We start from the raw sequence: 14,084 nt of genomic DNA, 5'->3' as shown, positions 1-14,084 counted from the left end.
AGGTGCTTTATAAATAAAATGTACTTCTCCTCTCCCCTCCCCTCTCCAGCTGAAGCCAGAGCTGATGCCGGTGGACGTGTCCAAGTTGGGGAGGAAGATGAAGGGAGTGGTCTCCAGGGAGCGCTCCAAAGAGGAGCAGGGGGAGAAGGAGGCCTCCTCGTCCAAGCAGACCCCCGCCGAGCCCACCCGCATCAAGATCTTCGAGGGAGGGTAGGTTCTGACGCGCTGCCGTCACTGAGTCATCTTATTTATCACCGCGCTCCTGTCGTAAATCGCACCGCCGCCGTCTGGTGGGAAGCCTTGGATGTCTGAAAGCCGTCTCAGAAAATGCAACGAGAAAAGAACCTGCTGTGTTCCAACGGATCCAATAGAGCAGTGGTTCTCAAACACTGGGTCGGGACCCATGTGTGGGTCATGGAATTTTTTTTATGGGTCCCTTAATTTTTGGTTTCCTACATTCAGTTTTTAATTATTATTATTTCAAACATTTTCAATAAGCATTTCCAAAAAAGCATTTTATTTTTCGTGATTAAAAACTAAATCAAAATATTTTTTCAGTAATTTCATGAAGAAATCAAAGAAAAAGCAAAGAAAAACTAAATTAGAAAACAAATGTTAAGAAGTAGTGAAAATGGCCTATCTACAAGCTCGTTGTGAGCTTGTAGATCTGCTATTTTCACTAGTTTGGGGCCCAGGCAAACGTCTAATCTCTCTTTTGGGTCACAGGCTAAAAAGTTTGGGAACCATTGCAATAGAGTAGCGAATCCTGAAGTCACTCGTTCATCCTCTAAGAGTTTATTTTTATTTTTATATGGAGAATAAACTTGGGTCTCGACCCAGGTAGGAGGTGTAAATTACTAGTTGTTATGGAATCACAGGCTCCTTGTGTTAATACTTTTCAATGGTTTGATATTTATATAACCCACAGACACACTTAAAACATAATACAATTTATCAGAAATAGAAGACCTACAAACTTCTGGGTGACACTAATAGTATGATGAAGTAGGGCCTTGCCGGCCTTCATTTACAAAACAAAACAAGAAAAAGAAAAGGTAAAAAAGTTGAAACATGGAGAAGGTTTCTTCCTGATAGCAACCATGTGTTCATTGTGCAAAGTAAACTAAGCTAAATTAAACTAGACTGGAACTGAGCTTCAGTAGCCAAGCTAAATGACTATAGATATCAAGGTCAATGTTTGTGTAATACTAATTTGCTGGGTGTATAAGGTTTACCATATAGAACACTGTGAGTAGCATAGAGTTCAGATGACCATAGCAACGTTTATCTGGCTAGTAGCTCTGATCCAGAGAGCGTCAGCTGCACGGACCTTCTGACAGGTGGCTGGCTAAAAGACTAGACCAGGATTTCTCTACCCCTACTCAACTTCAGTCAAAATAAATAAAACTACTTCGCTACTCACCTAACCAAAGGTAGTTTTGCATTGTTCAAAGTCTATTCTCTGCGGTGGGAAACCACACAGCACCCCAACCACTCTGTAAAATACATTATTTTTGTCATGAAAGAAAACGCACCCACCTCGAGCCGGGAGCGAGCCACCACAGACACAACCCGGAAATAAGCTGCAGTCGAGTTGGATGCGTTTTATTTCATGACAAAAATAATGTAATTTATAGAGTGGGTGGGGTGCTGAGAGGTTTCCCACCGCGGAGAATAGACTTTCATCAACGCAAAACTACCTTTGGTTTGGTGAGTAGCGAAGTAGTTTATTTTGACTGAAGTTGAGCCCTCGTAGGGGTAGAGAAATCCTGGTCTAGGGTCTTTTAGTCAGCCGTCTGGACCAGAACTATCTGGCTAGGAGAAGACCATTCAATCCAAGTCCGTGGCCCTAATTCATACTGAACTGGGAATCCTTGAAATAAAAAAGTTTGAGATCCAAAATACCCACATTAAAATAATACCCCCAAAGAAACTCAAGTTAAACGAAAGCAATGTCTGCCCACAGTATAACGTTTGCTCTCCCATGCTTTATATTAAAAGAGAAAACATGGAATGAAGTGCGGGGGAGCAACCGTTATAATAAGGGTGTGCTGCAGTCAGACATAGCCTTGCTGTAACCACGGGGGTGAAGCCCACAACACAGCCATATAACAGCTCAACAGTGAGTTCTGGCTTTCCAGAACCAACCGCCACTCTCACCAGCCCCTCCCCTTCCCCCCCTCACTGTAATGTAGCTTTAATCCATTTAGAACGGGTACACATTATTGTGTATCATTATTGAATGCTTTAACTATTGAAAAATAGCAGATATACAAGCTCACAGCGCGGCACCGAGTGCCGCGCTGTGAGCTTGTAGATCTGCTATTTTTAAAAAATCGTGAAAATAGAATTTTGACCCGATTCTGTAAGTGTCTTTTGAATCCTTCTAAGGTTTTTTGAAAAACCTATATTTCTATGTCAGCAATCTGGCTAGCCATCGTCAAAGAAAAGATCCTTTTCACTTAACTGGAGCTCAGTTAGTCTGTTCTTGAGAGACTACTATATCAGTGGTTCTCAAACCTTTTCATGTTTCAAAATGATATGTATTTGGCTACGGACCCCCATCTCAAAAGATCTAGTTCCAGGGACCACCCAGAAGCAAAATTTTAGTTACAAACGTTCGCTTTGAAAATACATATATTCAAAGGTTTGCTCACATTTTCACGTCTTTTTCAAAAATAGCAGATCTACAAGCTCGCAGCGCGGCACTCGGTGCTGCGCTGTGAGCTTGTATATCTGCTATTTTTCTCTGGTTAAAGCATTCAATAATTCTGGGCCTAAATGGGTTAATTAGTGCCTGGGAAAGCCCAGACACAGAACATAAGCATGGTAAACCCATCGCAGCCTTACACACTGACTGGAGCTGGACATAATTGGCCATTGTTTTTAGCTTTTTTATATGTGTATCGTTACTGTCTGGCAGAAACCTCTTATCTCTGTATTTTCGTAAATTAACGCCCTACACCAGTCAGTGGTTCTCAAACTTTGGAATTTGAAGAGCTCCCCTTAACTTTGAGAGTGTACAAATGGCCCATTTGGTTCCATTTGTACACTGTCAAAGTTACAGACTTATTGGTGCCATTTGTACACTGTCAAAGTTACAGACTTACAGTCAATTTAGACCCCCCATAAATGAACCCAGAGAGTCCCTGAAATCCACTTTGGAACCACTGCCCGACTCAATCATACTACAGCGGCACACCAAAGTGTGCCGCTGTAGTATGTTTCTAGTATGTTTCTAGCTGGGGGAGAGCTTCTATTTTTATTTTTCGTATTTCGTTTTGGTCATACAAGGTTTCCACCCCAACAGAGACTGTATAATAATTGCTGCCCTGAGTTTTCTAACCTGGTCTAAACTAAACTTGGACCTGCCCTTCCCTTCATTAGCTGCATGCGAACGCTGTTTTCACACTGTTTCCATCGCCATGCTTACCATGGTGTTGTACACACAGTAACGAGGATGACCCTGGGGCCCGATCACATCCAATGTGTTAGTTTTTTTTTTCTCTTTACATCCCAAATTGTGTTAGGTTTAGACCTGTAAATGGTGCATTTATATAGCGCCTTAATCCAAGGCACTTTAAATAGTTACCTACTTTCTCCCGAGGGGGAAATTAAGTATTTTCAGCCCAACCCAGCTGATTCGCTGCCCACAAGGAGCGCGTGAGCAATTATGGGTTAAGAGTCTTGCTCAGGGACACACATCGACATTGCTACCCTGGCCTGGAATTGAAATCAGGGACAACCAGGGGCTCTGGTTCCCCAGGCGGGCTCCCTATAGTCAGGGACCTACAAGCTGTGCACCTTAACTCACCCACCGCTATTTTTAAGACCCTTCTAATGGTCCACACCGCCAGGATTTTGCCTACCTTTAACGTGGGCGCGCGCGCGAATCCATTGCGCGATGGTTCACCGATTGCATTCACAATACGATCCAGGCAGGGTAAGCAACAAAGCACTACAGCCTTCCATCGCTCAAAGCGAAACCGACGGAGCGCCACGCTGGTGTTGCACAACATTGAACCGGATGACATTTCGGCAGACAGGATACAGGCGTCGTTGTCCCGCCCCCCCATTTCCGTTCTGGAACATCCAGATCCGTTTTTTGTGAATAGGGCGGGTCCATAGAGCGCTATGGACGGCGAATCGGCGATCATACTTTTTTGTTTTATAGTTATTAAAGCTAATTGATAACTCGTCATATTCGTCATAAGCAGAGTGGACCCATAACTATAGCTCGTCAAACTCGACATATGCAGTGGGTGAGTTAATGACCAAACTAATAGATAAAACTGAGATAAAAAGTACAACAGAACATCACAGGTCCTCTCCCATTTTGGTGATTGGGTCCCCGGCTTCTAACCATTCAGCTATTACACCCCTAGTTTACATAGATTGTGCATTACATTCACCCATTCACACACACATTCATACACCGATGGCAGTGGAAACCATGCATGGGAGCAATTAGGGGTTCAGCGTCTTGCTCAAGGACACTTCAACACTGTCACTATCTCTGGGGGGAGCCCGGGATCGAACAGGGAACCTTACGGTTGCCAAGCGGCCGCTCTACCCCTGAGCCACTGCCGCCCGTTTGTATTTGATGTTTCAGTTTATGTTGTGCTTCATTTTATTTGACCTTATTTGAATCTACTTTACTTTAGCTTTGTGAATAAAGTGGGTGTCAGTGATAAAAGAAAAGAATTTTGTTGAAAAGAAATCAATATTCTGATAGTAATGATTGCTATACAGTGGTTGTTCAGTAACAATGTCCCAGCTCTTTAACAAACAGAGAATGTGTTTTTCAGGCCGGGATACCAGTTTGATCCTATCAGAAGAGAGAATCAATTCTATATAGAGTTCGAGTTACAATCTTGTCTGCCCATATTATTTTGTCTGCCCATCTCTTTTAATCCTGTATCCTGTATGAGTTCTCTCTCCTGATTGGATTAAACTTGTATCCCCCCCCAACCCGAAGAAATAAATATTTCCTGTCTTCTTAAAGAGCTGGAGAGACGGGGAACAAACACTCCAGTCTTCCATATCGTTGTTGTGGGGTGGAAACCTTGTATGTCCAAAAACTTTTGTTTTAAAAATGATTTAAATTAGTGAAAATAGCCGATCCACAATCGCACAACACCTCGCACAGTGAGGCGTTGTGTGCTTGTAGATCGGCTATTAGGCATTGTCTGCTTGTGGATCGGTTATTTTCACTAGTTTTGTGGGACAGTCTCATATGACGAAGCAGCGCTTTAGTTTACGAAAAAAGTGCAAGTTTGAAACTTGGAGATACGAGGTTTCTGCCCGACAGTGACGACATCCAGGTCTATAAATGGGATTGGGGGAGGGTTTGAATCAAGGTCTTATAGTGTGAGTGCTACAGTGTCACATCATTTTGAATTACAATGGTAAATAAAACGTCAAAGTCGGTGTCAGAAATCGATGTCATTGTCCGTAAAATTATATGGGCAAACCGAGTCTGGGACTGTGGATTTACAATGTTCTGCTCTCACTATGTAGTCCAGTGGTTCAGGGTAGTGTTGCCAGATTTAGCAAGAGGAAAAAAACTTCTGCGTCTACAAAAACAAGACCAAATTAAGTTGCCAGTTTTACCACTAGAACCCTATACATCGACTATTTTAAAATCTAAGATCTACCAACGTTCTGTGAGCTTGTAGATCTGCTATTGTCAAAGAAATCTTATTTTTATATTTTTTTGAAACATTTAACAACACAAATCTTTCATGTAGGTCATCCCTGGCAAAAATATTTTCAGATAGGGGGTCCGTGGACAAATATACACACATTAAAATGTTTGAGAACCGCTGAACATGTTTGAGAGCCACTGGTTTAAACGACATGAGGAAGGAAGCCGAAATAAGCAACTACACTTTAGAAACAAGCCCAAAATAAACACAAACCCACAACTACCAAGGTTTACAAGTGACGTGACAGAAAAACAAGCCCAAAGTCACTTGCAATAAGCAGACATGGCAACACAGTTTTATGGCGGTACAGTAGAGTTATAAGTACTGTTCCGCTTGTTGACAGCAGCAGACAGTGAGGCCATTCTGCGCTGTCCCTGGTGGATGCTTTACATGTGATGGAAGTGGTTAAAATGCCAAAGAGAAGTCAGACGCACTCAGTCGCACGCACGCACACACACATTCCAAGTGTAGAGCGAGAGACGAAGCCTCCAGTGGTGGACAGAAACAGTAGCCTATGATTACTGTACTTAAAGGAGTAGTTCACCGCCAAAATTAAAACATTTCTATTGATTACTCATGCCATGGAGACTTAAGTTCAATAATATATATTTTTTGTTTTAGTCATATTCCTAAAAGTCAATCATTTCATCACAATAAATGTACCCCCATTGATTCCAGATGGGGAATTTACTGTAATCAAAAAAATATTATTGAACTCAATAGAAAAAAAAATCATTTTGGGGGTGAACTACTCCTTTAAGTACAGATTCTGGGGATCTGTCCTTTACTTGAGTATAATTATTATTTATATACTTATGAGTACATTTCCAAGACGAATATTTTACTTTTTCTTGAGTACATTTCTAGGAAGGCTGTAAAGTACCGAGTAGTTTTAGGTTGGCAGTTGTTTTCTTTCTTTCTTTTTTTTTTCTAAAATGCAATTGGCCAAATTGTTAATAATTTTAGTTTTAGTCATATTTTTGTCATCTGAAAAGCTTTCCATTTCATTTGACTAAATTTACAGTTGATTTTGTCGATAATAATGTATTAAAAACAACTTTTGAATACTTAAGTACACTTAAAAGCAATTATTATTTTACTCCTGCTTGAGTAAAATGTTGACTGAGGTACTTTTAATGTAGTGGAATACATTTTGACCAGGAGTATCTCTCCATAGTGTAAAAGCTGATGAATAAGCTTGAAGAAGCGGGGGTCCTCTGGCGCGGACTGTGAATAAATTATACCAAATTTGTTTTTTTGCTCCGATCGCCTGAGACCGTTCGCCCGCGTTTGAAACCCCATCCTCTTTATGAACTTACCGTGTGCTTAAAAGTCAAAAGAAAAGAAAAGAAAAAGAGTCATGATCATAATTCATTTTCATAACTCGCTGCAGCTGTGTAAACGTCCCGCTACAGCCGCTCAACGCTTTAGAAGTATCACCGTCGCCGCCGCGAAGAAACCTGGTTTCTCCATGGTTTTGGTTTTTACGTACTGTACATTAAACCCATTCAGAACGGGTACACTATATTGTGTATCATTATTTTATGCTTTAACTATTGAAAAATAGCAGATATACAAGCTCACAGCGCGGCACCGAGTGCCGCGCTGCAAGCTTGTAGATCTGCTATTTTTTGAAAAATGGTGAAAATTCGAATTTTGACCCGATTCTATAAGTGACTTTTGAATCCTTCTAAGATTTTTTGAAAAACCTATGTTTCTATGTCAGCAATCTGCCAGCCATCGTCAAAGAAAAGGTCCTTTTCACTTCAACTGGAGCTCAGTTAGTCTGTTCTTGAGAGACTACTATGTCAGCGGTTCTCAAACCTTTTCATGTGAAGGACCCCCAAAATGATATTTATTTGGCCAAGGACCCCATCTCAAAATATCTAGTTCCAGGGACCACCCAGAAGCACAATTTGAGTTACAAGCGTTCGCTTTGAAAATACATATATTCAAAGATTTGCACACATTTTCACGACTTTTTCAAAAATAGCAGATCTACAAGCTCGCAGCGCGGCACTCGGTGCCGCGCTGTGAGCTTGTATATCTGCTATTTTTCACTGGTTAAAGCATTCAATAATTCTAGGCCTAAATGGGTTAATGCTTCTGTGGTTTTCAACCTCTTTCACATCAAGGATCCATTATTTATTCAGCATTTGAGCCACGGAAACCACTATTTGATGAGATTTACTGTAGCCTCTCAGAACCAAAACCTAGAATATTTTGTTATCGTTGGATGAGATTTTGTCCACATGTTCCATGCTGTGTTGATGTTGGTACCAATAGGCGAGATAACAGGCAAACGTTCATCGAAATAGCAATTCCTCTACATTCTCTTAATTGTGTAGACTTCTTGTGAATTAAGTAACGCAGATATTTAACAATAATTTAACTCGTATGCGTCCATTTGAGATTATTTTTGAATGTAAAGTGCGTTATAAATAAAATGCAATATTATTATTATTATTATTTGGTTTCATTTTACGCTCTCTAGAGTTAAAGAACTATAAGGGTCCATTTAGTTACCAACTCTCCAGCATTTAGCTGGGGACCACCTGGAACCCCCTCAAGGACCACTGGTGGTCCCCGTACGACTGGTTGAGAACCACTGCCCTACTTCAACATGCTCTTTAAGTCTTGTATTATAACTTATAAGAGTGTTACACAGAAAAATCTAAACGCTCTTTTACTATACACCTGCTATTTTCACTTTTTTATATTATTTTTAAATAGTTAGCAAAAGAATAGAGGTGGTGAGACAGAGATATAGGCAAATGACGATTGGCTCAAACCTTCCATCCAGACTAACGCAGCAAGCAATAACTCTTTCTGAAGAAGAGTTAAACAAAAGGTTTAATAGCTTTGAAGGCATTAAATCTTTTTCTTTTTTTTTTTTTACTATTTTTTCTCCTCCTTGCCAAGGATTTTCCACTTTTTCTTGTTTTCTTTTGTGGCAATTAAATAGTTATTAAAAACAGGAACGGTTTTGGACATACAAGGTTTCCACGGGACATCATTCAATTTCCTGGTCGCCGGTGCGGTTTAAAAGAAGGTTCCTTGTTTCTGTATGATGTTTGATCTACCTATTATTATGTTAACTCCTCCTATAGGGAATGAACCCTGCTCCCTCTCCTCCAATCACTGCCAAGAAGAAAGCACTCTCTGATGCTTTACTTTAGTACAAATACTACATTGTTGTAGAAATACTCTGTTACGAGCAAAAGTACAATATTTACTTGAGTGAAAGGGCAAAAGAATTGGCATCAGAATATGCTTATAGTACAAAAGTAAAAGTACAAATATTTGTAAAATGTTTGAAACGTGAGTTTTTTGATCGGCTATTTTAGAATCGTGAGACTATGAAGTAAGGCTTAATTGGCTCAATGTATTTTTTGTAATTATCCAATTATCCAATAATCCAACTTTACATTGTACACCATGTATTTTGCATGTATTTTAAACGCTCAATTAAAATAAAGGTCTACTAACTACTTACTGTAAGTATTGAGTAAATGTACTCACTTACTCTCCGCCACTGCCAAGCAGGACATGGAATGAACTTTGTTTTTCGTCCAGCAGCCCCTGCATTCTGAAACACACCAACCATTAGTTACCACTGGATCCTAGTGGAGCATTTTACCAGACCCATGTGATGAATGTGACCTCGTCACATGGCTGATTACCTGCCACGAAGGGGTTCAAATGAAACCGCATTTGACTTTTATCCAATGCAAATTGTCACGTTTTATACCTGCAAAAGTTGTTGGAAAAATGGAGCAAAGTTTTTAAGCTTTCAGTCAAACATTCATTCACGCCAGCAAAGTCCAACCAAAAGCGTCCCCATTCTGGGGTGGACATTCCTGCTAAAATAACAGATCTACAAGCTCAGAACACAAGGTGCTGTGTGACCTGATGTTTTGGAAAGTTCGGTACTCCGTTCAACTTAAAGGAGTAGTTCACCACTTTTCAACCTGTCTTCATATAATAGGTCCTCACTAATGTTCATGATAAAATATCACAATTCTTTTCTACTCAGTCCAAGTCTCCTAGGGGAGCTGTGGGAAGTTCAGAATCCATAGTCTTGTGTCATCATCATTTTCCAAAAAAAATTTTTAATCAATATTTTTGAAAAAAATATTTAGATTTTTATTATCGTGAGAACAATGGCTTCCACTTTAAAATTGCAACTTTTCAGGAATAGAAAGCCTGCAGTTTCTATAAGCTGGATTGACAATCGATGATGTCACAAGACTATGGGTTTCTGACCTGCCCACAGCCCTTCTCTGAGAAAAAAAAAAAAGAAAAAAGCTATTTTTGAGTGAGGACCAATTATATGAACATAGGTTGAAAAGTGGTGGAGTGCCCCTTTAAGTATATCATTTAGTTTACTTTTTAAGTAAGGCCTTTTTTATGTGTGTGTGGTAGTTCAAGGGCAAGTCAATGGACAATATAAAAAAAAGGGTTCATGGCCTGTTAGGACGGCAGTGGCTCAGGGGTAGAGCGGCCACTTGGCATCTGGAAGGTTCCCAGTTCGATCCCGGGCTCCCCCAGTGTTAGTGTTGACGTGTCCTTGAGCAAGACTCTGAGCCCCTAGTTGCTCCTGGTGAGCAGGTTGGTGCAAAATCTCTGTAAAGCTCCTTGGATAAAGGCTCCATATAAATGCACCATAATTACCATTTACCCATGTGTCCACTTAACACGGATCAGATGGGTGGGCTATGTGCAATGCCTAATCTTATTGCACGTATTTGTCTTCTTTTTAACAAACGTTTATGTGTGTAATGTGTGTGTGTGTGTGTGTGTGTGTGTGTGTGTGTGTGTGTGTGTGTGTGTGTGTGTGTGTGTGTGTGTGTGTGTGTGTGTGTGCGTGTGCGTGGTGGTCCAGGTACAAGTCCAACGAGGACTATGTGTACGTGCGCGGCCGCGGCCGGGGGAAGTACATCTGCGAGGAGTGCGGCATCCGCTGCAAGAAGCCCAGCATGCTGAAGAAGCACATCCGCACGCACACCGACGTCCGGCCATACGTCTGCAAGTTCTGCAACTTCGCCTTCAAAACGAAAGGTAGCTGTCTGTCTGTCTGTCTGTCTGTGCCATAGACATAGAAAGGTAGACGCCTCCTTCAGCTCTGGGGCGTCTTAAAAAAAGGCAAGGCAATTTTTAAGTCAGGCTTCCGGAATTCTGAGACGCTTCCGCCTGTGTCACAGAAGGGGACGTTCAGTAACCTCGCCTCACCAGGCTTTCTGGGAGAAAGTCTGGTATTCGTTTACTAAACAGGTTGGTTGATCCGGTCTAGACCGGATGACATCTTACGTCATTTTGTATTCAAAACGGACTACACTTTGGCCGGAACTACCGACCGGAATCAGTTTTAACCCAGTTAGCGCATGCGCAAAACTGGGTTAAAACTGATTCCGGTCAGTAGTTCCGGCCAAAGTGTAGTCCGTTTTGAATACAAAATGACAAAGGACGCCATCCGCTCCCGACCGGATCAAAAGCCCGAAAATTGGAAGCGATCCCAGGCTAGACGTTCAGTATAGGCCAATTAGAGGCGGGACGTCTTTCCTAGCATTTGTTTCCTCATGCCAATAAAACTCCATTGAATTGACCCGGAAAAGGCATGCTGTGATTGGCCATTACTGTCTGTCCGTCTCTTCCAGTCTCTCTCAGGTCTCTTTAGTTTGATGGAGTACGCAGTAAAAATCCCAAAGCAGTTGTCCAGAACATATTTAAAGGAATAAAACATTTTTTGGGGGGGGGCATCTTTTAAACCTTCATTTGACAGCGATAGTAGAGAGACAGAGACGGGACATGCAGAGAGAGAGAGAGAGAGTATCGAATGACATTCAGCAACGGTCCGTCCGTCCAGGAATCGAACCAGGGACCCATGAGCAGGTGCATTTGTGGTGTGCCCATGTGCTGTGCGCCCTATACCACTTCGCCGCAATGCAATTCGTTTTACCTTTCTACATGGTAGGGCAGGGGTCTTCAACGTTTTCAGCCCAAGGACCCCTTAGTTGAGAGAGAGATGAAGCAGGGACCCCCACAACCTGTTCGATTTCATATAGTTTAATCGTTTGACAGCACAATCATCATCGGTGTATTTTGGATTCATGTCAATTTGTGTTTTCAGATATTTAACCACTTGAACCGACAATACTTAATAAACTTGACCTTTCATGTTAAAATGTTAAAATCCTAGCGATAAACGATACTACCGATTATCCCCACCCCTATGGGTGCTGGATTCCAATCCCCCAGCAGGACACGAAGCAGATCGCAGCTTCCATCTGACTCTGGGAGTTGCTCTCAGAGTTAACAAGTGGATAAATGGAACGCAGAGGGATTTTACTGAGTGTGAGCACTAATGTTTATGGGCGGTGCAGTTTTGACGGGTTCACCCGTTTGACGCACAGCAGAGGAAGTTGTGACAGCTGCTGCGGACCGTCTAACCGAGCCGCTCCTAATGAAAGGAGACAACGCACCACGAGAACACAAAGAGTTTTTATTGCATTTTTATTTCTCCGTGCTTATTATCGCCCCCTGGCCCTGTCTACGAGCTTCTCCAAACAAAGGGGGAAGAGGGACATGATGCTGATTTGTTTGCCTGTTAGACTAACTCAAACGTCGTTCTGTGCGCCAACGGGTGATTTAGTTAAAGCTGCACTTGTTCTACCCCGGATTTGAACCTGTTTCTTCCTGCGCAAGTGCTGATTTCTTTTTTTTTTCACCACTGAGATAATAGCTTACCTGCTTGCTCAGAGGAGAGCTTCCAAGACAAATCTTTGTCAAAACCGAAACAAGATAGCTTGTGTCAAACCTAGATAGACCATCTAAATGTCTCAATAGAACCATATACCCCATTGACCTGAACTGAATATGTGAAACAATCTGCACTCTGTGTATGTGTCTGTATGGGGCCTTTTCCACCAAAAGAACCTTAATTGGTTAAAAAAATCAGTGCCGTTCAACTTTCTTGAAAACTTTGTTCGTTCTTGCGAACCAAGGTTTCAAGAAGCAGTGTCGTTCAACTTTCTTGGAACCTTGGTTGGTTCTTGCGAATCGGCCGCGAACCGGCTTGCGTTTCCACCAGATTGAACCATGAGGAACTAAGGATTTTGTGGTTCCCGTTCCGAACCAACTTTTACGGTTCAGAACCAACTCCAGTTCTCTGTGGAAAAGCACACCTCTTGTTCATCCCATAGGCGGGAGAAAGAACCCGAACTGGTTCTTTGCCGGTGGAAAAGGTCCCTATTTGATGTGTCTTATTTAAAAAAAAAAAAGAAAAAAGTCTCAATAGAAGTTCAGGGAGACCGAATACAACAAAAGTTACATAATACAGCGTTTAAGTCAAACTTAACACATTGTCGTCGGGGGCACGAAACAACATGGTGCCAGTTTTACCACCCTCACAATAAGAGGCCTGTCTCTTTATTTATGCTTTGCCTGTTTTCACCTCAGACAATTAAGTCCCACAATGCAACGCAATACATAATACCATCACTGTTGGATAGAAACCTGGTATCTCTGGCCTATCTCTTGGGTGGCGCAGTGGTAAAAGTGCCTGCCCACCCACCGCAGAGTCTGTGGGTTCAAAAGCACCGTCGAGGAGTAGGACGAAGGTTCTACGTCCATCCCGGTGGGGGCTCCTCACTGGCAGGTGAGCCAGTAGGCATCAGTGACAACACACACAAATGTGTGGAGGGAGGAATTGATTGGCATAATGACTACATTGGGAAGATAACTGGGTAGAAAGCAAAGAAACACGAAGAAGAATTATTCAACGCTTAATGTTTGTTTTTGTTTTTCGGTTGGGCTACTTTGTTTGGCTTACTTTGTTCTTTGTTCTTTTTGAGGTTAATTCTGTCTGTTGTTTTTTTATAAATATTGAACCAAATGTATTAAGAGCTTGTGGCAAAAATAATAACTACACTGAATCTATTGGAACAACAGGACCTTTTTTTTCTCTCCTGCGTTTCTTGAAAAGTTCATGTTTTTATTTTAAACCTACATACAAGGTTTTCCTTCCCGACAGCGACGACGTGTGCTTATACACGTCGAGCCAATTAAAGGTGAGAGTTTCGACGGGAACAGGGCGAGGTGTTGAGGTTCTGGAGACGTTTCGGCGTGAAAACACACACACGCGCACACACCTCCCTCCGTCTGCGTTTATGTCTTCATTAAGACGCTGTTGTGGGGCAGACAGTGCAAAGCCAGACGGCTTCATATGGTCGCTGTCGGCATGGAAAACCCTTCCTTTATTTATTGTTACTGTGACACGAAAAAGAGATTAACCCATTTAGGCCAAGAATTATTGAATGCTTTAACCAGTGAAAAATAGCAGATATACAAGCTCACAGCGCGGCACCGAGTGCCACG

General features: G+C 41.8%; 1 protein-coding gene across 1 annotated transcript in view; it reads left to right on the top strand.

Moving 5' to 3' along the window:
* hivep2a (HIVEP zinc finger 2a) overlaps nt 1-14,084 on the top strand; it is a gene marked incomplete at its 3' end in the record, with an annotated part of 134,001 nt that overhangs the window by 91,457 nt on the left and 28,460 nt on the right. Inside the window, exons 17-18 of the mRNA XM_080744793.1 lie at nt 50-210; nt 10,594-10,769. Of these exons, the coding sequence (XP_080600919.1) occupies nt 50-210; nt 10,594-10,769 (337 nt within the window). The remainder of the gene's footprint in view (nt 1-49; nt 211-10,593; nt 10,770-14,084) is intronic.

This window comes from Nannobrachium achirus, assembly GCF_963921795.1.
Source record: "Nannobrachium achirus genome assembly, chromosome: 16".
In the NCBI taxonomy this organism is placed as follows: Eukaryota; Metazoa; Chordata; class Actinopteri; order Myctophiformes; family Myctophidae; genus Nannobrachium; species Nannobrachium achirus.
The sequence above is the reverse complement of the archived record's forward strand: the minus strand, read 5'-3'. Positions and strand labels throughout refer to the sequence as shown.